The following is a 25,137-nucleotide window of genomic DNA, read 5'->3' as shown; positions in this document are numbered from 1 at the left end:
TGCAGGTCCCCTCCTATAGCAAACTTTGCTGGGACTGTATACCCTGTATCCCCGCCCTCTCCTGCAGATTTTCACCCTCCAGCCTTGCCAGAGGAGTTTGCTAAAGCAACTCCAAATCCTGTCCCACAACAGACATGCACAAACCTCGTTAACAGCATAGGCTCCATCCCTGTGTTCTCCTAAGGATTTGCCTCCTTTCATACTCCCATGGCCAGAGCACATCCAGGGCACATCTACAAACCTGGAAGTAAGCAAGCAGCCCTGCCAGAAGCCAGCACTACTCCAGTGACTCCTGCCATGAGGAAAGGGGAAGACAACCACACATACCAGTTTGTGGCTCCAGCAGGGGGTTGGGGGCAGACATCTGGTCAGATTGCAGGTCCCACCAACCAATGGAAGCTTCTTAGAGGACAATACAAGGAAAGCACTCTGCAGTTGGGTGCTACCCTATCTCTGGTAAACATGTGCTCTGACTCAGCTCAAGCCCAAAGTGGCTACTAGATTAGCTCACTAACAACACAAGGACCAAACACTGCCCAAAACAGGCAAAGAGAACTATTGCACATGAAAGGCAATGGCTCCTGACCCACAACACTGGGACACACCCAACACACACAGGAGACATTGCACTGTAGGACGCTACAGGACCTCTTCTCCATAAGACCACTACTTATAAGAGCAGAAGTTGTAGTTGACTTTCCTAACACAAAAAAACAAATACAGATAATTAAACTAAGTGAGAAGGCAGAAGAATATGTTGGAAATGAACGAACAGGACAAAACCATAGCAACAGAACTAAATAAAACAGAGATGAGTAATATGCCCGAGAATTTAAAGTAATGGTCATAAAGATACTCACTGGACTAAAGACAAGAGTGGAGAATGTCAGTGAGGCCCTAAGTAAAAAGAAAACAAAAGAGAACCAATCAGAGATGAAGAACTCAATAATTGAAATTAAAAACATACTAGATAAAATAGTGGATTAGAGGAAGCAGCAGAATGGCTAAGTGACCTCAAGGAAGAATAAAGGAAAGAAATCAAGCTGAATAGGAGAAAACAACAAAAAAATAACATAGGGAACACAGTGTATCATCAAACATAATAACATTCACATTATAGCGATCTCATAAGGAGAAGAGAGAGAAAAGGCAGAAAATTCATCTGAAGACATGAATCTAGCGAAATAAACAGAAATTAACCCATGAAGTTCCACGTCGGGACACATGGTAATTAAAGTAGCAATAAGTAGTGATCAGGAGAGATTCTTAAAGCAGCAAGAGAAAATACAATAGTTACATATAAGGGAAAGCCCAGAAGACACAGAGAAATTTTTCAGCAGAAACCCTCCAAGCCAAAAGAGAGTGGCATGATAAATTCAAAATTCTGAAAGAAAAAAAACCCTGCAAACAAGAATACTCTATATAGCAAAGCTATGATTCAAAATATAAGGAGAGGGGGATCCCTGGGTGGCTCAGCGGTTTGGCACCTCCCTTTGGCCCAGGGCGCAATCCTGGGGTCCCGGGATCGAGTCCCACGTCGGGCTCCCTGCATGGAGCCTGCTTCTTCCTCCTCCTGTGTCTCTGCCTCTCTCTCTCTATGTCTAAAATAAATAAAATAAATAAATAAATCTTTAAAAAAACCCCACCAAAATATAAGGAGAGAGATGAAGAGTTTCCCAAAGAAAAGTTAAAGGAATTTATCACCACTAGTAGAAAGGAAAGACCATAAAAGTAGGAGTAAGAAGAGTAGGAAGCAGAAAAACACTAAAATTAAATGTATTTTAAAAAATCAGTCAAGGGAGACACAAAATAAAAAGATGTAGAGTATGACACCATATACCTAGAATGTGGGAGAGAAGTAAAGAATGAGTTCAAACTTAAGTGACCATCAACTTAATAACGTTATATACAAACCTAATGGTAACCATAAAAGAAAAACCAATAATAGACACAAAAAATAAAGAAAAAGGAATCCAAGTATATCACTAAAGAAAACCACCAAACCAGGAGAGAAGAGATATACATGGAGTCAAATGAAAATGAAAGTCTTTGGGATTCAGCCAAAGTTGTTCTAAGAGGGAAGCTTATAGCAATACAGGCCTTCCACAAAAACAGTACAGAGGATAAAAACCATATGATCATTTTAAGAGATGCAGAAAAAGCATTTGACAAATTACAACATCCATTCATGAGAGAAACCCTTAACAAACTAGGTTTAGAGGGAACATACCTCAACATAATAAATCCCTTGTATGAAAAACCCACAGCTAACATACTCAATGGTGAAAAACGGAGAACTTTCCCCCTATGATCAGGAACAAGACAAGGATTTCCATTCTAAATATTTCTATTCAAAATAGTACTGGGAATGGGAAAAAGTCTCTTCAACAAATGGTGTTAGGGAAAATGGACCACTCTCCTACACCATATACAAAAATAAATTCAAAATGGATGAAAGACCTAACTGTGAGATCAAATCATAAAAATGCTAGAAATTTCTCTGACATGGCCATGGCAACATTTTTCTGGATATGTCTTCTCAGGCAAGGAAAACAAAAGCAAAAATTAACTACTTGGACCACATCAAAATAAAAAGCTTCTGCATAGGGGATCCCTGGGTGGCTCAAAGGTTTAGTGCCTGCCTTCGGCCCAGGGCATGATCCTGGAGTCCCGGGATTGAGTCCTGCTTCGGGCTCCCTGCATGGAGCCTGCTTCTCCCTCTGCCTGTGTCTCTGCCTCTCTCTCTCAGTCTGTGTCTCTCATGAATAAATAAAATCTTAAAAAAAAAAGCTTCTGCATAGCAAAGGAAATTGTTAACAAAACTAAAAAACATATTGAATGGGGGAGGCTATTTGCAAATGACATCTGATAAGAGGTTAGTATCTAAAATATATAAAGAACTGATACAACTCAACACCCACAATACAAACAATCCAATTTAAAAATGGGCAGAAGACACTTTTCCAAAGAAGACATATAGATGGCTAACAGACACATGAAAGATGCTCAACATCACTCATCATTAGGGAAATGCAAATCAAAAACACAATAAGATATCACTTCACCTGTCAGAATGGCTTCAATCAAAAACAAGGAAAAAAGTGCTGGCAAGGATGTGGAGAATAAAGAACCTTTGTGCACCATTACTGGGAATGCAAATTGTGGTAGCCACTGTGGAAGACACTATGGAGGTTCCTCAAAAAATTAGAAATAAAATTACAATTTGATCCACTGATTCCACTACCGGTATATGCACCCCCTATGTTTATTATTATCCCTAGATTTATTACAGAATTATGGAAGCAACCCAAGTGGCCACTGATAGATGAGTGGATAAAGATGTGACACATATATATACAATGGAATATTACTCAGCCACAAAAAGAATGAAATCTTGCCATTTCCAACAACATAGATGGAATTAGAGAGTGTAAAACTAAGTGAAATAAGACAGAAAAAGAAAAATACCATATGATATCACTCATATAATTCATTAAGAATCAAAAACAAAGGAAAAAGTGACAAAGCAAAAAACACACTTCTAACTATAGGGAACAAACTGATAGTTACCAAAGGGGAGGTGGGATGGGGTGGATGGAATAGGTGAAGGGGATCAAGAGTATACTTACCATGATGAGCACTGAATATTTGAGAGTATTGTAGAATTACCATATTGTTTACCTAAAACTAACACTGTGTATTAACTATACTGAAATTAAGATGAAATGAAATTAAAATTAAGGGAAATTTCCTAAGGAGAATTCTTACTATATATTTATGGTAGGCCCCTTTCTATACTATAACTTGATTCTTCAACTCCGTAAGACTCAGGAAATTGCTTTTTGGGGCCAACTACTTAGTCCTTGGTACTGCCACAGCTCTTAGCAAATGTCTCATGGGGAAAATCTGCCATATGTTTGGACAGTTTTTCCAATCTGGCATGCCAGTCCATATGGTTATTGAAACTTCTGCTCATTTCTCTTACTCCTAGTAGAGTCCTCTGCCTATGGCAAGACTGATCCTGAGATAATCCCCAGACTTAGTACATACTCCCAATGAAGCAAAGAGTCAGCAATATGAACTTTCCTGGAAGACTTTCCCCACAATGGAATTTTAATTCAATTAGCCTTTTAAAAATTCCACAGCTCTCTGATTTATTAATATGATTTTTGTAATTTATCATTCCCCCAAGATAGCACCATTGATACTGATTACTCTTATAATTAATTATACTTTAATATATCTTATTATATCTTCTATATCCCAGAAGAAGAAATCTCTACTGCTGTTATTACCAGAAATAATAAGCTTGACTTATTATTTCTGCTATTTTTCAGGGTTCTTGGCTATTTTCTCATTTTTGTGCTCTGAATCAGGCGCCATGAACTCCTCCTCCCCCCTTTTATTGCTGGTGATCAAATGAGATTGCTATTCTTCCAATGCTAAAACAAGAGAGAACAGCCCTGAATTCCATTTTGTCACTATATCTCAAATATATAATAGGTCTACAATACAGTGGAGGTCTACTAAAATCTTTCACATTTCCTGATCATTTGGGATAAAAGGTGTAATACAATATAAACAATATTTGTGTTGCACAGCTATTGCACAGACCCAGAATCACCGTCAGGGTACTTTTACTCTCCCTATCTCTGTCATCACTCAAAAGAGTATATCACACGCCATGATCACAGAATAGGTTAAAATCATCACTAGGTCTCCCAGTGATGGATTAAATTTTCCACTACTTCTCTTAAGGTCCACCTCCTTAATCTTAATTTTTTATTCCAAAATTGACCACAATTTCCCAGAATGATTCATAACCAATACGTGTACTGCTCATTGCCCCAACAAAGTCACCATAGAGTGGTCAGACATTAGAATACTTGAAAACTGCTGAAGTCTTTTTTTTTTTAATTAAATGACACCATTTGTTAGACATTGACAGTCCATTTGAATTGAGCTGTGCAGAGTTTCTTCACTTTCTTTCTAGCCTTTCTCAATCAGAGATTCAAAAAACCCAGTGTCTGTCCAGTACCAGAATCATCTTTATTATGTTTCAACAGTTTAACTTTGTGTAGTTTATTGTACAGGGTAGTTAGGGAAAGCAATGGTGTTAGGGAAAGCAGTGTTATTAGGGAAAGCAATTAAAATTGTCAGCTCAGGGCCAAGGTCAGATGCAGCCACCCTCTCTTACCATGAGAATCTGTCTCTAGTGCTAATTTCAGATGCCTGGTGGTCAGTGGGTGGGTTTTAAATTTATGTGCATATGCATACATTTATGTTATATATCCAAGTGTTGTAAATGAAGGTAGTATTTTCTTCCAACATCCAACTTCATATGGAATTAATAAAGCAATTTCTATACAAGCAAAACAATAAAGGGGATGACATTTGTGTGAGTATGTGTGCATATTGAGAGAAAGAGTGAGAATGAAAGTGCTGGTAGTTTTTTAAGATAAGAGCTATGGAATGGTGATGTTTGAACAAAATGTATGATCTGTATTACAATTCATTTGGATCATAACTCATTTCTTAAAACAGAAAAGATTTCTAATTTTGAATCTAATGCCTAACCAAACTATTCTGCCTTAGAGACCATGGATTCAGTGACCCAACACCAGAATAACACTGGGTCATGCGAAAAGGGATGGAAATTTTCTAAATAAATATGAGCTAACAGTTTACACCTTTTATCGGGTACTAGTTGAAGACATGACTCTGTCAATTTTAGTCCTTTCCCCTTGAAAACTGCTATTTCTAGACATTTCATCCTCAGTTTATTAGTATCCAGTTTCCAATTGGCATGGTTTCCAGTCTTCTTACTATCTCTGAAACAGGACCTAGAAACCAGGTTCCATAAAGAATGTGAATACTTCGCCTGTGGAATGAAGACTTGCAAAGGACATCAAATGTGTCTTTGTATATTATAAGAAGAGTCACATGAAGCAAGATTAAGACATACCTGAACCAATAAAAGAAAACTGTGAGAAGGGAGATTTTATTCAAAACAGAAATTTGCCTGATAGAGTTGTTAAAATGTACAAACTTGCTTTTTCAGGTAGTGAGCTCCCTGACATTGCATGTGATAAGAAAAACATAGAAGTCTGTCACTGAGTGTGATTGTTGATACTATTTGTGTACTGTTTGGAGCAGTTATGTATCCTCTCTAGCTTCTTATAATCTATGCTTTACATTTTAGTGGGAATGCATGTAAATACTTGTTTTTAAAGTAGTCTATGATATTGTCAGGCTTTGATACTTGGTTGGCTTTTGAAATAAATTTAAAACTCCCGAGTAAATCCTACATCAGGAACAGGGTCTGATTTTGCCCCTGGAAAATCAATAAAAAGGAAAAGAATCACTGGAATTTGTAAGCTCTTTCAAAAAATTGTGAATAAAATTCTTCCAGTTTCAGAGGAAACATAAAGGTTAATGCACTTTCTGCTATAAGGCATCACTGAGTCTGTAGCATATTTGAAAATTTCCTTGACTTACCCCTAACTTTCTGAGAAGGCAGATTTCTGGGTTATATTCAAACTCCTGCTGTTTGAGCATGTACCGTTTTGTTTTCTATTATGGATAGGCATTCTTTTCCATGTGGGTATTCCTTATTTATATTGAACATGTATAAACTTGCAGAATTATTCTAACACCTTTGCATAAAATTATGAACAAATAAAACAATTCCCCAGGCTTTTACAAGAAATGAATGGTCATAAATAGATCTCAGATGCCTGAAATTCACCTCCATGGTTTTGTATCTGCCAGAAAAAATAAGACATAGATTTATAAATCATCACTTCTTTTTTTCATTTCTTTGACTCGAGTATATTCAGAAAAAAAAATCTACATGGAACTTTTTCTTTTCTGCAAAAGATCTTGGTAAAACCTCTTCGTTAGTTAGCTTTACATGTATGTTTATGTAAAAGTGTTTTCTTAGGGAACCACCCATCATGGAATATCTGGAAATCATGTTAACAGAATACTGATAAACTGAGGATACAATGCCTGGAAATGGTAGACACTTCAGATAAGAGAACAAAGACTGACTAGTTGCACTAGTTCCTGAGAAGAGACATAAAGTGCTAGCTCATATTTATCTAGAATATTTCCATTCCTTTCCACATTACCCATTTTATAATATAAAATATGGATTTGTGGGAAGAAAAACATTTAAAACATGTCTGCTTTGATCTGTCCACAGAAACTTGGCAGGCCAGAAAAAAGTGGCATGAAATATTCAATGTGCTGAACGGTAAAAATATGCAGCCAAGAATACTTTATTCAGCAAGGCTGTCATTCAGAATAGAAGGAGAGAGAAAGAGTTCCCCAGACAAACAAAAACTAACGGGGTTTGTAGCCCTGCAAGATATATTGAGTAGGGGAAAATAAGAACAAAAACAACAAATTCTAGAAAGGAACAGAAAATATCACCAGAAACACCAACCTTACAGGTGACACAATAGTACTGATTCTTATCAATTACTTATCAATTCTTATCAATTACTCTGAATGTAAATGGGCTAAATGGTCTAATCAAAAGTACAAGGTATCAGAATGGATAAAAAACCAAGACCTATCTATACACTGTCTACAAGAGACTCATTTTAGAACAATGGACAGATTATCTAAATAGAAAATCAACAAGCAAATGGCTTGAATGGCTAAAATGGCTTTGAATGACACACTGGACCAGACAGATTTAACAGATATAATCAGAACATTTCATTCTAAGGTAGCAGAATATACATTCTTCTCAAGTGCACATGGAACATTTTTCCAGAAAAGATCACTTGCTGGGTCAAAAATCAGCCTTCAACAAGTACAAAAAAACTGAAGTCATACCATGCATATGTCCAGACCACAACACTATGAAACTCGAAGTCAACTATAGGAAAAAAATTGGAAAGGATGCCTGTGTGGCTCAGCAGTTGAGCATCTACCTTTGGCTCAGGGCATGATCCCGGTTCCAGGATCGAGTTCCACATTGGGCTCCCTGTGAGGAGCCTGCTTCTCCCTCTGTCTGTGTCTCTGCCTCTCTGTGTCTCTCATGAATAAATAAATAAAATATTAAAAGAAAAAGAAAAAAAATTGGAAAGACCACAAATACATGAAGGTTAAAGCATATCCTACTAAAGAATGAATAGATTTAACCAGAAAATTAAAGAAGTGATTTTAAACAAATATATGGAAGCAAACACAAATGAAAATGATGCATGCAAAGGCAGTCCTGAGAGGGAAGTATGCTGCAATACAGGCCTACTTCAAAGGAGGAAGAAAAGTCTCAAATACACAAGCTAACCTTACACCTGAAAGAGCTAGAAGAAGAATGGCAAATAAAGCCTAAAGTCAGCAGAAGAAGGGAAATAATGAAGAATAGAGCTGAAATAAAAAATATAAAAACAGAAAAAAAAAACAGATCAATGAAACTAAGAGCTAGTTCTTGAAAGAACTAATATAATTGATAAACCCCTAGCCAGACTTAACAAAGAGAAAAGAGAAAGGACCCAAATAAAATCAGAAACAAAAGAGGAGAGATCACAACCAACACCAAAGAAATACAAATAATTCTAGGATAATATTATGAAAAATTATATGCCAACAAATTGGGCAATCTGGAAAAAATGGACAAAATCCTAGAAACATACACACTACCAAAGCTGAAACAGGAAGAAACAGAAAATTTGAACACACCCATAACCAGCAAAGAAATTGAATCAGTAATCAAAAATCTCCAACAAACTTGAAACAAGGGCTCTATGGCTTTCCAGACACTGGAAATGTCTTTCCAGATGTTAAATGTCTTCTAGACCTTTAAAGAAGAATACCTATTATTCTTAAATTTCCCCCTCCCCCCAAAAAATGGAAGAAAAATTTCCAAACTCATTCTACAAAGCCAGCATTACCTTGATTCCAAAACCAGATAAAGACTTCACTAAAAAAGAAAATGCTAGGGCAATATCCCTGATGAACATGGATGCAAAAATCCTCAGCATGATACTAGCAAATCGAATCTAATGATACATTAAAAGAATTATTCACCACAATCAATTGGGACCTATTCCTGGGCTGCAGGATTGGTCTAGTATTTGCAAATCAATCAACATAATATACCACATTAATAAAAGAACGGGTAAGAACTATATCCTCTCAATTGATACAGAAGAAGCATTTGACAAAGTACAGCATCCACTCTTCATAAAAACCAACAAAGTAGAGATAGAGGGAACACACCTCGACATTATAAAGGCCACATACATCCACAACTAATATCCTCCTCAATGGAGAAAAACTGAGAGCTTTTCCCCTTACAATCATCAGGGACAAGATAGGGATGTCCACCCTCACCATTGCTATTTAACATACTTGAAGTCTTAGCCTCAGCAATCAGACAGTAAAAATAAATAAAAGGCATCCAAACTAGGTAGGAAGAAGTCACACTTTCACTCTTTACAGATGAGATGATACTCTGTAAAAACCTAAAAGACTCCACCAAAAATTTGCAAGAACTAACACATGAATTTGGCAAAGTCACAAGATACAAAATCAACATACAGAAATACGTCGCAATTCTATACACCAACAATGAAGCAGCAGAAAAAGAAACCAAGGAATCAATCCCATTTACAGTTGTACCAAAAACCATAAGATACCTGGGAATAAACCTAACCAAAGAGGTAGAAGATCTATACTCTGAAAACTACAGAACACTTATGAAAGAAATTGAAGAGGACACAAAGAAATGGAAAAACAGTCTATGCTTGAGGTTTGGAAGAACAAATATTGTTAAAATATTTATACTACTCAAAGCAAACTAGACATGTAATGCAATCCCCATCAAAATACCACCAGTATTTTTCACAGAGCAAGAATAAACAATCCTAAAATCCCTATGGAACTACAAAGACCCCGAATAGCCAAAGTAATCCGGAGAAAGAAGAGTGAAGCTGGGGATATCATGATTCTAAACTTCAAGCTATATTACAAAGCTGTAGTTATCAAGATAGTATAGTACTGGCACAAAAACATATAGATCAATGAAACAGAATAGAAAACCCAGAAATGGACCCATAACTATATGATCAATTAATCTCTGATAAAGCAGGAAAGAATAGCCAATGGGAAAAAGTTTCTTCAACAAATGGTGATGGGAAAACTGGACAGCCACAGGCAGAAGAATGAAACAGAAACAGTTTCTTATATCATACACAAAAATAAATTTAAAATGGATGGAAGACCTAAATGTGAGGCAGAAAACCATCAAAATCCCAGAGGAGAACACAGGTAGTGACCTCTTTAACCTTGGCATAGCAACTTCTTACTAGACACACTGCCAGAGGAAAGGGAAACAAAAGCAAAAACGAACTATTGGGACTTCATCAAGATGAAAAGTTTCTGTAGAGCAAAGGAAACAATCAACAAAACTAAAAGGCAGCCTATAGAATGAGAGAAGATATTTGCAAATAACTTTTGATAAAGGTTTAGTGTCCAAAATCTATAAAGAACTTATCAAACTCAACCCTCAAAACCCAAATTATCCACTAAGAAATGGGCAGAAGACATGAATAGACACTTTTCCAAAGAAGACATCCAGATGGTTAACAGATCCATGAAAAGATGCTGAAGGTCACTCATCATCAGGGAAATACAAATCAAAACCTCTATGAGATACTACCTGACACCTGTCAGAATGGCTAAAATTAACAACACAGGAAACAACAGATGTTGGTGAGGATGCAGAGAAAGGCGAACCCTCTTGCACTGTTCTTGGGAATATAAACTGGTGCAGCTGCTCTAGAAAACAGTATGGAGGTTCCTCAAAAAGTTAAAAATAAAACTACCCTATAACTCAGCAACTGCACTGCTAAGTACTTATCCAAGGCATACAAAAATACAACTTTGAAGGCGTACATGCACCCTGATGTTTAATAGACCATTGTCAACATTAGCCAGACTATGAAAAGAGCCTAAGTATCTATTGACTGACGAATGTATAAGGAACATATAGTGCATGTATGTATGTATATACAAAATGGAATATTACTCAGGCATCACAAAGAATGAAAATTTGCCATTTGCAATAACATGAATGGAGTAAGAGGGTAGTATGCTAAGTGAAATAAGTCACTTAGAGAAAGACAAATTCCATATGATTTGTGGAATTTAAGAAACAAAACATCTGAACATATGGGAAGGGAAACACAGAGGAAGGGAAGCAAACCACAAGAGACTTTTAATGACAGAGAACTAACTGAGGGTTGATGAGGGAGGGAGGTGGGAGATAGGCTAAGTGGGTGATGGGTATTAAGGGGGTGCTTGTTATGATGAGCACTGAGTATTACATGTAAGTGATGAATCACTAAATTCTACTCCTGAAATCAGTATTATAATATATATTAACTACCTAGAATTTAAATAAGAATTTGAAAAGAAAAAGAAATTCTGCTTGACTCATCAATATTTCCAATATACCACTTAATAGGATAAAGGGAATAGGTCTATTCTAGTAGACATGGCTGAATGAATTCTGTAAAAGTTTATATGAGCTTTATTCACTGATACTAAGAAAGCAATGAGGCTGAAAAGCAGAAAGAAAAAAGATTAATAAAAAAAAAGTGAGAATGGGTTAAGGAAACTCTGTGACATTATTAAGAGCAATAACATCTACATTATAGGGATCCCAAAGGGAGAAGAGAGAGAGAAATGGGGTTATAAAACTTATCTAAAGAAAAAAAATAGCTGAAAATTTCTCTGATATCCTGGTCTAGAGAGTACAGGGAGTCCCTAACAAGACGAGTTCATAACTACACCAAGACACATTAACAGTAAAAATGACAGAAAGTAATGATAAAGAGAATTTTAAAACCATTATGAGAAGTGTGCCTGGGTGGCCCAGATGGTTTAGCATTCAACTCTTGGTTTCTGCTTAGATCATGATCTCATGGGTCATGAGATCACACCTCCCATTAGGCTCTATTCTCAGTAAGGGGTGTGCTTGAATTCTCTCCTCTGCCCCTCCCCCATCATGTGGATGCACTCTAACAAATAAATCTTAAAAAAAAAAAAAAGAGCAGTAAGAGAAAATAGTTACATACAAGGGAAACCCCATAAAGCTACTTTTTAGCAGAGACTTTGCAAGCCAGAAGGGAGTAGCATGATATATTGAAAGTGCTGAAGGAAAAAAGATATATAACCAAGAATCCTCTTAGTTAGAGCAGAACTGTCAAATCAATATGTTGTACACCTGAAACTAATAGAACATTGTAGTTCACCTATACTTAATTTAAAAAAGTACGGTTTTGGCAAAGAATTAGGACAAGAGAAACAAATAAGGATCTCAGAAACAGGCTCACATATATGGAAATATAAATTATGACAGACTTGTGTACATCAGTGGGGAAATGATGAATTATTTTCAATAAATCGTGAGTGAAAAAGATTAAATGGGAAGAAATCCCAAGGTAATTGGATCCCTACCTACAATATAGCAAAACAAACAATAAAACCCTCACAAAATTCAAAAAACAACAACACAAGTCTATTCCAAATATCTTTAAACTATTTGAAAAATACCAGGAGGATATCTTTTTGATATTGGGGAAAGAGAAGAATTTCATAAGGCAGATAATACAGACCAGAAAGATGGTGAAACAAACGCAAAGCCATGATTTATTAAAAGATACCGTAAAGACAAAAAACAAACCACAACTGGGAGATGGTAGCTACTATTTATACAACTAAGAGAAAAAGAAGTCACCAGAAAATATTTTAAAACTCTCAAAAATTAACAAGAAAAATATAATCAACACGAAAATGAACAAATTTATATAGGAATTTCACAGATGAAGAAACTCAATTGTCCATATGCATATATAAAGCTGTGTTTATTCCCCATTAGTGATTAGGAGATTGAAATTAAAAACCCAATGAGATACCATTTTATACCTATCAGACTGGAAAAATTTAAAGGCCTGAAAATATCAAATGTGATAGATAAAGGTGATGATAAATCAATATGTTCAGGAAACTGGTTTGGTTTAGGTAATAAAGTTAAAAACGTACCTTTCTTATGACCTAGTGGTTTTCTATTGGCATTTATTCTAGAGGAATTTTATCTTATTTATTTATTTATTTTTATTAAAAACATTTTTTTTTAAGATTTATTTACTTATCTATGATAGAGAGAGAGGCAGAGACATAGGCAGAGGGAGAAGCAGGCTCCATGCAGGGAGCCCGACACAGGACTTGATCCCAGGACTCCAAGATTACACCCTGGGCCAAAGGCAGGTGCTAAACCACTCAACCACCCAGGGATCCCCAATTCTAGAGGAATTTTAAACATGAGAAGAATGTTGATAGGAGCACTGTTTGTAGTAACAAAAAAACGGAATAACTCTATTATTCATCAACAGGAGAATGGATTAACTGTGCCATAGTCATATAATAGACTATAGTATAGCAATAAAAATAAATGAATATTGCCCATGCTTACTGAAATGGATGGATCCAAGAAACATAATGCTGAGCGACCAAGCAAATGCAGAGGAATATATATCCTGTTAGCACTACAGAAATTCAAGAACAAGCAAGATTAAATAATACTGATTAAATATACTTATATACTTGTATACTTGTACAGAGAGATGATAATGCAAAATTCAGGGGAACAGGATGGGAACAAAGAAGGACAGAAGGTGATTCAGGAATACCGATACATGAGAAGTATGTATTATGACTAAAATGACTAAATCCCATGTAGGGTTAATGACTAAAATCCCATGTAGGGTTTTTCAGGCCTGACCTTAGGCAGTCACAGATGCTTTACCTGGCTGGCCTCACAGGACAAACTGCCCTGAGGTCTCCCTGGCCTGTGATGCTCCTTCACATATTACATACCTATGCCTAGCACCTGCATTCCTAGGTTCTTTATCTGAAGCCTTGGTCAAAGGACTTCTTCAGGTGCCTCTACTGTGGCCTCTTTAAAGAGGCAGAACAAGGAACCTTTTCCACCCACTCTGAATTCGTAATTAGTACTCAGGGCTATTCTGCTCATAGGCGTTTGTCATCCTGCCCACCTTTCCTCTCCAAGTTCCCACCCTGCCCCGACCCTTGGTGCTCACAAAACTGCCAGTGCCTTTTGTTTGGGGATCCCTCAACAGTGAAATGACACCCACATCTGTGCCAATCCCCCAACCCTGGACTAGTGCACTGTTCCTAAAGGGAAAATGCAATGGGATTGAGGGGCATCAGCATTTCCTCCAGTTTTAGACTTCTGTTTATAGCACTGCACCAAGCGATCAAAGGCTTAACTCTTTCAATTCTGAGGCTCAGCTTTTGTTTAGCTCAGCAGACTCTTGACAGTAATATATTTCTTTCTTTCTGTTTTTTTTTTTTTGAAAGTAATGTATTTCTTAAGTTAGGCTGTGTAATAAAGCTACTTTGAACCTCCTCCGTAAAACTTATAACAACTTAAGTTCTGTGGAATCATTTGGGGAGGACAAATATGAAATCACAAAGAAGCAAGTGTCTAAATCATAGCTTTAGTATCTCGGGATACAAAAAGGTGAAGGAAATTGTGAGGTTATCAGAAAGCTGCATCATTCTTTTTAAAATCTGGGTGTACAGTAGAAGGAAACAATGGAATCTTTTAAAGCATATAATTCTTTTTATAAATTTTCTCTTTTTTGTTACAAAATCTTTTGAGTAAGCTTGATTTTCTTGCATTTGCTTTCATATTCTGTTTAAATGTATCTATACCAAATCCGTGGATGAGTTTCTACAGTTAATTACTATTTCATAAAAATAATACACATTTATAAAATGTCTTTAAACTATTTTCTTTATTCAAACTACTGTATAAAGTTATATTTGTCCTTGAAATACTTTCTTCATACCTCATGGGTTTCATAAATCATCTTATTTTTTTGCCTCAACCACATAGTCTCCATTTCTGTCTCTTTTTGGTTTATGTCATTGCAGTACTGATTTTTTTTTAGGTCTTATGTAGAAGCCTCCCCCCATCCTGGCTTCCTGAAGATCAGAGTTCCCCATATCTGAAGCTTTCCAGACTCCATAATATCACAAGTGGTAAATGCTAAAACTGCACAGTAGTTCATGTTCTGGCCATGATTTTTATAAAAGAGAAATTATATATTATGTCCATATTGTATGATTATCTTTTTACAGTAACAAATTCTCAAAAGTGAAAAAAGGTATTAGAGATTGCTTTGTCCTTATTTTGAAAATTCCCTGTATCTGTATAGTACAATTAGTTATATTTAGGATGTGCTTTCACATTTGTTCATTTGATCCTTGCAACTATATTAATTAGGCTGCACATATATACATACTTTATATATGAGAAAACATAAACAGAACAATCGGTTCCTATGACACCTCTGAGGTCATTCAGCTAGTCAGACCTGAACCCAGAAATAGGATTCCTATTCCAGTACCTCTCAGACACTCTGTACACCTAGGCTCTGCTATTTTCTATTTGTCTTAAACTTGTGGGACAACTATAAAATATTAAAACTAGATAAACTTACCTGTAATAATGAAGTATTCAGAATCTTTATAAAGTACACTAGTGCTTTAGTCAAATCTGTCACTTTTGAGATGAATTTCATTATCTACATATTAAACATTATTGATAGCAAGGCAAAGTAAATTTAATCATGTGTTTCTCTCAAATTTTGTTCTTATTCTATACTTTCTATTTTCTTCATATACATATGGAAGCTTTTAGCAAGAAGATACTCAGCAAAATCTTCACCGAAAACTCACCGATGCAGAATTATGTTTCTACAAAACATTTTAGTTAAAAAAAAGAGGCCCTGGACAAAGTTACCAGACTTTTTTTTTGCATTAGTTTCCTTACCTCCAAAAAGATGGAATGCTTTTCTGCAGCTTGGTAGGGGCCATTTTGCAGAGCTGGATTTCTGAAAGCTTTGTTTTATTTTCAAATATTCTTTAGGAAAGAATGTTTTTGTGGCATTGTTCAGTTCTAGAGTAAAGAAAACAGGAGATTTAAATGTTAATTTGAGTAAAAGGGCAAAACTATGAAAAATTACTATTGCAGTATTTCGATAATAAATTCAGACCTCTTTAAGAGAGAAGACAAAAGTGGAGTCAACTTTGTAATTTTAACTCAAGCAAACATAATTTCCCCCAAATTCACATTTGATGGGAACTTTGATGTACCTACACATAGAATATATATCTCCTGGTTTGTTCCTACATCATTTGCTATATCAGATATAGCCAAGAATGAGACACAGTCCCTGTCCTCAAGAAGACTAGAGATGAAAAGATGGAAACAAACAGGTAGACAAAGATGGGAAAAATGTGTTCTAGGTATAGCGACAGAACAAGTTGAGTGCAATCATGGTTCAGGAGCGATGATGAAAAGGAAAAACTTTTTTGCACTTTTTCTTTCTTTTTTTTTTTTTTAACCCTTCAAGCCCAGGAGAAATCTGCTAGTATTATAAGACTTTCACAGGTTAAAGCCTTTACCCAAGATTTCACCTCAAGCAGTGGTGTTCGCTTTGTATTTACTGAGGTTCTTTAATGACTTTGGAGCACTGAACAAATCATTTTAGTAACTGTTTCATCAGCCAAGAGTAAATAGTTCACTCTCTGCTAGAAGAATAATAAAGTTAGGAGGAGATTCAGTAAATTAAGCCCAGTTTAACCATCACATTTACTGAGGTTTTATACTATGATAAAGACAAAATGTTAAGTACTTTATATTGTGATGATGCATACCATTATTATTTTGTATGTAAAGTCACATTTTAAGATTAAGAGGAAGGCTTCTGACAGGGGTATATTGCTGGATCCTCAAAAGGTTATCACAGCATCCATTCCTGGTTTCAAGAAACCATAATTCTGTGTTCTGTGTGAAAAGAAATCAGGTTCCATCTTCCCTGCCCACTACAGCACAGTCAGTACTATAGTCTGGTTTATAATTTTTAAAAACTGTCAAAGTCACACATATCTGTGGTTTAAAAAATCCAACAGGGCAAAAACAAAACAAAATGAAACAACAATGATCTGTTCCACTTCTTATTTCTGTCTCCACTTCCAATCCCTAGGGACTGTTTAAGTGTTTCTGTTTTCAGTTTTTTTCTGGAGACTAACCTCCTTAAGTGAAAGTCAGTGGTTTTCAAGACTTGGTTTGCAAAGCACTAACAATATGTGAAATGATTTTGGGTGAGATTGCATAAAAATGTTTAAACATGACAAAGTTACCTATTTAATGTGTATTAGATGAAATGTATAAACTAGATCAAACAAATTCACAAATAGATCACTAAGGATGAGGCTAATGTAAGTAAGGAAACAAGTCTTGATACAAAGAAAATTCTTAAGAACAAAATAATTCAGGTGGTACATGGATACAGTAAAAATTGTAAAAATGGTACCACATGGGTGCTTCACATGGGCACAAAAGGAGTTTCACCAGGAGAATTAAGGTCCCTTGCAAATGGCACTTTCTTGCCCCTCTTACACAGATGTTAAGTAAGCATTGCCTATGAAGCCCTAAAGATTTTAAGACAGTTTGTGGATTTTCACTGAGTATGAAAAAAGCTGCTCTAAATATGCTTACTTTGATATTTCTTTTTCATAATAAAAAATTTATTTCCACATTTTAAAGCCTAAGGATGACTGCACCAGAAAACATCATGGCATAGTCAGATACTCTTACCGACAAAAAGAATGAGTTTGGATTTCTGGCTCAATGACTATTCTGTACAAGGCAAACAAACAAACAAAAAAATAAGAGTGGAGGCATGGATGGACACAAGAAAAAAACCACTATTAGCATAAGAGTGAACAGACCAGACTTACTGGTGGAGAATAAGAGGAAGTGTGAAATGCTCTTAATGGAAATAGGGATAATAGATCAAGACCATAATAGACTGTCACAGTAGATAAAAAGAGAAGTGTGATATTCTTTTGGATGAGCTGCGTGTCCTGGATAAAGCCCAGCAGGACATGAGAATGTCAGACAGAACACAGAATAATTCTTCACTGTGTAGGACTGGCCCAAACACTCTAGGATATCTGTCATCACTGCCCCCACTGACTAGATGCCAGGATCATCCTCCGATTATTGAGACAGCCAAAATATCCTGGTGAAAAATCATAGGTCTTCTCCACGCTTAAAGTCCTAGATTAGCTTAAATGTCATTTCCTTATTTAGTTAGGGACTTCTATACACAAGGTAGAATTTAATTTTTTTTTTCCCCAATGGAGTTCACTAGTTTATCTGCTCATCAGCACCTACTTCTGCTAAGTAAAGACACAAGAGTAGTGTATATGGCAGCAGGGGCATCAAAAGAGAGCCGGAGTTTGATGGGTGAAAATAGTGGAACAAGAGCAGGAGTCCTTCCCGCTGAGGTTTGGTGCATGTGAATGGGGACGAGGCATGGTGCTGAGTGATTTCACAGTTGGGGAATAGGTTATACTGATCCTGTGGCTCCCTTTGCAATACCTGAGACACTCCCATTGATGATATAAACACGGGTTACGATCCCTGAACAACGGATAGAGGTCTGCAGTAGGATTGCCTACAGGAGGATCCTCCAGTCAATCCACAGTGGGGGAAGTGCCTGGCTTGGTTTGAAGGCTTCAGTCAGAAAGGCAATTCAAGAAAATATGATACCTTCCCTCACAATGAAACCATGATATCTTTGCCTGGGGTATTCCTCCTCTGTCACCTGGATGACTCCCACTCCACCTAATGCCTGTAAACCACAGCCTTTGCCTGTCCTTAGCCTGCTGATTTGAGGTGGCCTGTAGATACTGTTATGAAGCATACAGCACCTCCCTGAATAGACCTAGCATTGGGGTGCTGCTGATGTGGGGACTCTGGGTCTGAAAGGATGTGGTGAGCTTGTCAGTCAATGAATGGGAAGGGTCTCACCTATTCAGACGTCTTATTCCTCAGACCTGCCTACACTGGTGTCCTTCCCATATTCAAAGATAAAAGCACTCTAATTAATTTAGGACACACTAGAACTTTTCCCAATCTCACAGGAAGCTTAGAGTCTGCCTTGTCCAAACTTATCCTTCTTTTTCCCAAAGTGACTTCACCATTTTATATTTTAACAAAAAACACACGAGTTCCAATTTCTCCATATCCTTGTCAATATCTGTTACTGTCTTTGTGATTGTAGCCATCCTAGTGAGTGTAAAGTGGTATCAGAGTTTTGATTTGCAACTAATAACTAATGATGTTGAGCATTTTTAAATATGTGTATTGGCCATTTTTCATCTTCTCTGGAAAAGTGTCTATTCAAACTCTTTGCCCATTTTGAAATTGGGTTTTCTTTTTATTGTTGAGTTGTAAGAATTCCTCCTATATTCTGGATACTAAGTCCTTGTCACATATGTATTTTATAAATATTTTATTTCACTCTGTGATTATCTTTTCACTTTGTTGATAATATCCTTTGAAGCGGGGATCCCTGGGTGGCACAGCGGTTTGGCGCCTGCCTTTGGCCCAGGGTGTGATCCTGGAGACCTGGGATCGAATCCCACGTCGGGCTCCTGGTGCATGGAGCCTGCTTCTCCCTCTGCCTATGTCTCTGCCTTGTCTCTGCCTCTCTCTCTCTCTGTATGACTATCATAAATTAAAAAAAAAAATTTAATATCCTTTGAAGCACACAAGTTTTCAACTTTGGTAAAGTTTGATTTGTCTGTTTTTTCCCTTGGTTGTTTGTGTGATTTAGGTGTCCCATTTAAGAAATTATGGCCTAATCCAATTTCAAAAAATTTTTCACCTATGTTTTCATCTAAGAGTTTTATATCTTTAGCTCTTACATTTAGGTTTTTGTTTCATTTTAACTAGTGTGTGTGCATGTGTGTGTGTGTAAATAGTGTAAGGTAAGGTTCCAAAGTCACATTTCTTTGTGTGTGGGTATCCAAATGCTACAGGGTCTTGGTGTTCTTCCTGAGAATAGTGGTATATATTAGATTAAAAAACTAAGTGCTTCTCTATTTTCTGTATCCTTAGAGAACCATTTCCAGAGGCCTTAATTTAAAAACATCATTTTCATCAGTTAAATGGTGGTTTTGCTCGGGTGAGGATTGAGCCTCTCATACCACCCTTCCAGAAACCTCTTTACTATTTATTATCTTTAAATAATATTGACTTCCATATAAGAGGATTTAGGTCTTTTCATACTATCTTCTTTCCTTTTAACCTCTCAAGATTTTGTGAATCATATTATCATTTTTAGTTTCTTTGTTGACTACCTTTATTCATATGCTTTTATTGGTTAGGATACTCTTGGTTGAAATTAACAGAAAATTTACTCAAACTGTATTAGTTCATTCATAAAATTAATATTTAATGGAACTAGAAATCCGTAGGGTGGGCTTCAAAGCTGGCTGACTTAGCAGTTAAACAATGCCATTAAGACCCTACATTCTTTCCTTCCTCAGTTCTGCCATCCAAAATAAAGGCTTCATACTAAGCTGGTTCCCCACTTACTCATAAGACGGTTGTCAATAGCTACGCCTGTTAGACACTTTCTTGTTTATGTCCAATGGGAGAGAGAGGGCTTCATCTCCATCTCATCTCTTAAGAGTAGTAAAGACAAACTTTCTTTTCATCTCATTAGTCAGAACTGGACCACATGCTGAATCGTGAACCAATCACTGGCAAAGGGGATAGGTTAACAAGGAGTCAAGGGGGGCAGGGTCTGCTACCCAGAAGCCATTTGGTCTATGTTGGGGAGCTGAATAATACTCAGGCTAAAATCATTTTGATGAATTATACTCTATGGAATAAATCTGGGGGAATCTCATTATCTCTATCCATTGAGCTACTATAACAGAATGGTCACAACTAACCCCTTATTCATTGGCCAAATATCTTCAGTACCTTTAGGAAATGATAGCTTTTGCACTCTGATCTTTGATAGTAACTATCCCCTGGTTTGTCCACAATCGGAACAGTGACTGAGATGATTCATTCACTTAATAATAACTATCAGGGTTCAGTAAGATTAAGGGAATACTCTAAGACTGTAAACTAACTTCGCTAAAGTACTACCAAAAGCATATGAAAACAAAAAAGGAAAAAAATCTCATTTACAATAGCAACAACAAAAATACACAGGCAGAAAGCTCGTAAGAATTGTGGAGAGATATTAAGAAGGAAATTTCAGAACTTTATTGAGTGGTGATATGCCATAATAATAATAATCACTCAATATTATATCAATGTCAATTAAAAATATGAACTAGCCCCACATAATTTATACTTTTAAGTCACTTTTGAATTATTAAACATACAACACAGAATAGTGTTCAGAGTAAACTAATAAGGGAGGTGCCTGGGTGGCTTAGTTGGTTAAGTGTCCAACTCTTGGTTTCTGCCCAAGTCATGATCTCAGTGTCCTGGGATCCAGTCTGGCACTGGGCTCCACTCAGCAGACTCCTGCCCCACCCCCTGCACCTGGGCATGTGCACACACACACACACACACACACACGTGCGCGCTCTCTCTCAAATAAATAAATAAATCTTTAAGAAAAAAAGAGTAAAGTAATGGGGGAGCATGCCTGGGTGGCTAAGCATCTGATTCTTGGTTTTGTCTTAGGTCATGATCTAAGGTCCTGAGATCAAGCCCCTGGAAGGGCTCCATGCTCAGTGTGAAGACTGCTTGAAATTCTCTCTCTCTCCCTCTGACCCTCCCCTCACTTGCAGATGCACTCTCTTTCTCTCTCTCTAAAATGAATGAAGTCTTTTAAAAAAGAGTAAAGTAATGGTGTAGGGCAAGATAGAAATGTGAATGGAAAAGAACAGCTGCCAAGAAACACACATATTTTTGTAATTATTACTTTTTAAAGAATGGCAATTCAATTAGGATAGGAAAAGTGGCTCATTCAACAAATGTTGAACAGAAAATGTTTACATACTTCTTTAGTGGGTATGACCTTTAAATACCTAGCTTTGAAGTTAGAAATAATAAAGAGCAAGGTTGCTACATGAGACTACATAAAAATATAAAAGTTCTGTACATTCATAAAACACAATAAACATAACTAAAGTACAAATGACAAACAGGAAAATGATTTACCACATGTGACAAAAGCTGACACTAATTTTTAAAAATCTTATTGTTAATAAACAAGAAAAAGATGAATAAACCATAAGAAAAATCAGCAAAGGTCAGGGCCAGAGATTTAAAAAGAAAACAAAAGAAAACAAAAAAAATGCCCAGAGTTTAGAGAAAATAAGCCCTTGCATAATGCTGCTTACAGTGGTTTTGGAACACAATTTTGCAACATATATATAGCTGTAAAACATACAATGACTTTTTAACTACCAGTTCTACTTCTGGAAATCCCTTGCAAAGAAATAGAGATTGTGTGATTATTTATCCCCATATATCAGCAAATAATAACAAATAACTAAACTAACTGTTCCATATAGTAGGTAGCTTAAGTAGATCATGATATAATCACAAAAGTTTTTAAGTAAAACTAAGCAGGTTAAAAACCTTATGTATGATATAATTACATTTCTTTTTCTGTAAGAAAGATAATTAAGTACACATATATAAAATATTCTGGAAGGATACTCATTCAAGGTGGTCTTTAAATGTTAGGACTATAGACGATCTTGAGTTTATAGTTTTATCTGGATGTTCTGATTTTTCTCTAATGAAGTTGGATTACGTGTATAATTTAAAAAGTTATTTCTGTAAGAAAACTAGACCATAATGTTTTGGCTACTAGCAATGTCACTTTCCCTAATTTATACTCTGGTATTTCCTCAGCCTTTATCAGAGTATACCAGAAGACACAGTGTCAGGAAACCTGATACTGCATTTGCTCTGAGGATGTTTTTGAGGACACTGACTACTCCGTTTTTCAATATGCCCTAGAAGAGAAATCACATAAAAAATTCCATTTCAACTGCCAGAAAAATGGTTGCTTATTCTTAGGAAGTGGGGTGTTTCTTTTACTGAATCATGAGAATCATATAATTGTGTACTTTTATTTTTCCTTAGGTGTCAGAATATTTAAAACCAAATACTTCATCTAATTATAGTTCCTATGTACAGTCATATGGTTTATGTATCCTGTCCATCCACATTCATCTGTAGAATGTGGAAATAGCATATTTCCCCCTAATTTTGGCACATAGTTGTGCACTCAGTAAGTATTGGCTCTGCTTACTTCTATTATTCTTCACTTTTTCTTAGCAATTCATTAGTTTTTCCTCTCTCCATTAGTATGTTTTAGATAGTATGTTATATTCCATTTTTGCTAATACTTAGGTAAACAAATCCTTGCTCTAGTTTTACTTTTCATTCAGGAAGACTTCAAGAACCATAAGGATGTTGAGAAGATGTGGAGTGTGGAGGAAAGACAAGTTTTCCTCAGCTATTTACAGATTTACTCTCTAAGACTCCAGAGGAAATAGCAAGGGCCAAAGAATGAGTAGCAGTAAAAGGCAGCTATGAGGAATGAATCATCAACAGGGCTGCTTCAAATTTTAATGGAATGTCCTTGACATTGGAGATGTCTAAAACCCTTAGAATGTCTTAGAAAAGATCTCATCATAAAGTAGGAATTAGACATGAGAATCTCTTTTTATCGAGGATTCTATGATTTTCACATAGTTCTATGAATTGAGGAAGCACTGTTTTATAACGTGGAGAGTAATAAATTATTCTGTATGGTTTGCAATAACTTTCTCAAAATAATTTATAATTTCTCATAATAATTTATAAAGTACCTTTAGAACTGGAACAAAACAGGAGTCAGAAAAATCAGGAAATTCTGTTAATGAAAGAGAAGAGTTACCTGTCTGGAAAAAGACTCTGGAAATAATTGTCCGACACAATGGGCAGGGAGTGCTTGCAGGATTGTCTTTGGCAAGAGTCCGTAAGCAGGGCTCACAGAAGATGTGGTGGCAAGGGTAACACATGTATGGGTTGAAATAAACATCCAGACACACTGCACAGATGTAACTTTCCTTTTCTTCTGCATATTCATTGTCATCATCTGTACTCATCTCATTATTCAAGGTCTGCAAAACAAGCAAAAATAATTTTTCCTAGTTCAGTATGAGATTGGTTTCCTTGAGAAAGAGGACTGCCTTTATATTTTGTTAAAATGAATACAAATATTTATGAGAAGCATATAATATCTATTTTGGTGACATATTCTAAGTGACAGAAAGGCTATCTTACAACATGAGAAGAAACTCAAAACATACATGAAAAATCCAAAAGTCTTAATTATTCTTTTTAATATTTTTATATAATGCTAAATGCTAAACCTTACCCAAACGTATTGAAGTATACCAGTATCTATTTAACCAGTACTAGTTAAATAAGTGTCACATATGCTAGTCCCAGGATTATAGATTCCCCATCTATCCCACTTCCCTTTCTCATCAAAGCAATAAAGTGATTGTCATGAGGTTATAGAGCTTTCTATGGGCATGTGTATATGATGAAAAGTAAAGGCAACAGGATATCATTGTTAATCCTCATACCATGCATGAATTCTCTATACTTTGTCCCTTTGTAGACCTAAAGGCCCAGAAATGGCCAAAGCCTAACATATGTCAGGAAGTAGACAAGGCAAAGGGAATTGTGGTAATTCTGGGATCAGGCTTATAGTTGGAAAATAGGATGAATCCCTTCCCATTTCCCAAAAAGATGAGGTAAGAAAGAGGAACGAAGGAAAGAGGTAGTTCAAACATTAGCAGTATGAAGTCTGGTAACCAAATTCTTTGACTTAGTCTAACAATTTCCCATCTGTGAGGATGATGTGAGGATGACATGAGGTAATCAACTAGATAACGAACATTCCATGAAATTTCAGGTAACATAAACAAAGTTCAATACAGAGAGGATATGAAATAAATGTCTCTCACCAACAGAAAGCTTGTGGCTATGGTCTGAACAATAATAAAGAAAATCTGCAGGAAAGGCAACAAAATCCATAATTTTTGTGCATTATTGATATATAAATATTCTCTCCTAGACTTATAAGATATTTACAAAACAAAAAGTATAGGTAAATAACTAGCACTGAACTGGGCATCACACATAAAAACATCTATGGACCTAGATGCTGACTGACTTAAATTTTATTC

General features: G+C 36.1%; 1 protein-coding gene across 3 annotated transcripts in view; it reads right to left on the bottom strand.

Moving 5' to 3' along the window:
* Positions 1–25,137, bottom strand: part of RNF180 (ring finger protein 180) — a 182,056-nt gene that overhangs the window by 18,949 nt on the left and 137,970 nt on the right. For all 3 annotated transcript variants that reach the window (XM_041764907.1, XM_041764908.1, XM_041764909.1), the window contains exons 5-6: positions 23,835–24,060; positions 15,884–16,009 (exon numbers count right to left, since the gene is read on the bottom strand). In XM_041764907.1, the coding sequence (XP_041620841.1) occupies positions 15,884–16,009; positions 23,835–24,060 (352 nt within the window). The remainder of the gene's footprint in view (positions 1–15,883; positions 16,010–23,834; positions 24,061–25,137) is intronic.

This window comes from Vulpes lagopus, chromosome 8 (genome assembly GCF_018345385.1).
Source record: "Vulpes lagopus strain Blue_001 chromosome 8, ASM1834538v1, whole genome shotgun sequence".
NCBI lineage: Eukaryota > Metazoa > Chordata > Mammalia > Carnivora > Canidae > Vulpes > Vulpes lagopus.
The sequence above is the reverse complement of the archived record's forward strand: the minus strand, read 5'-3'. Positions and strand labels throughout refer to the sequence as shown.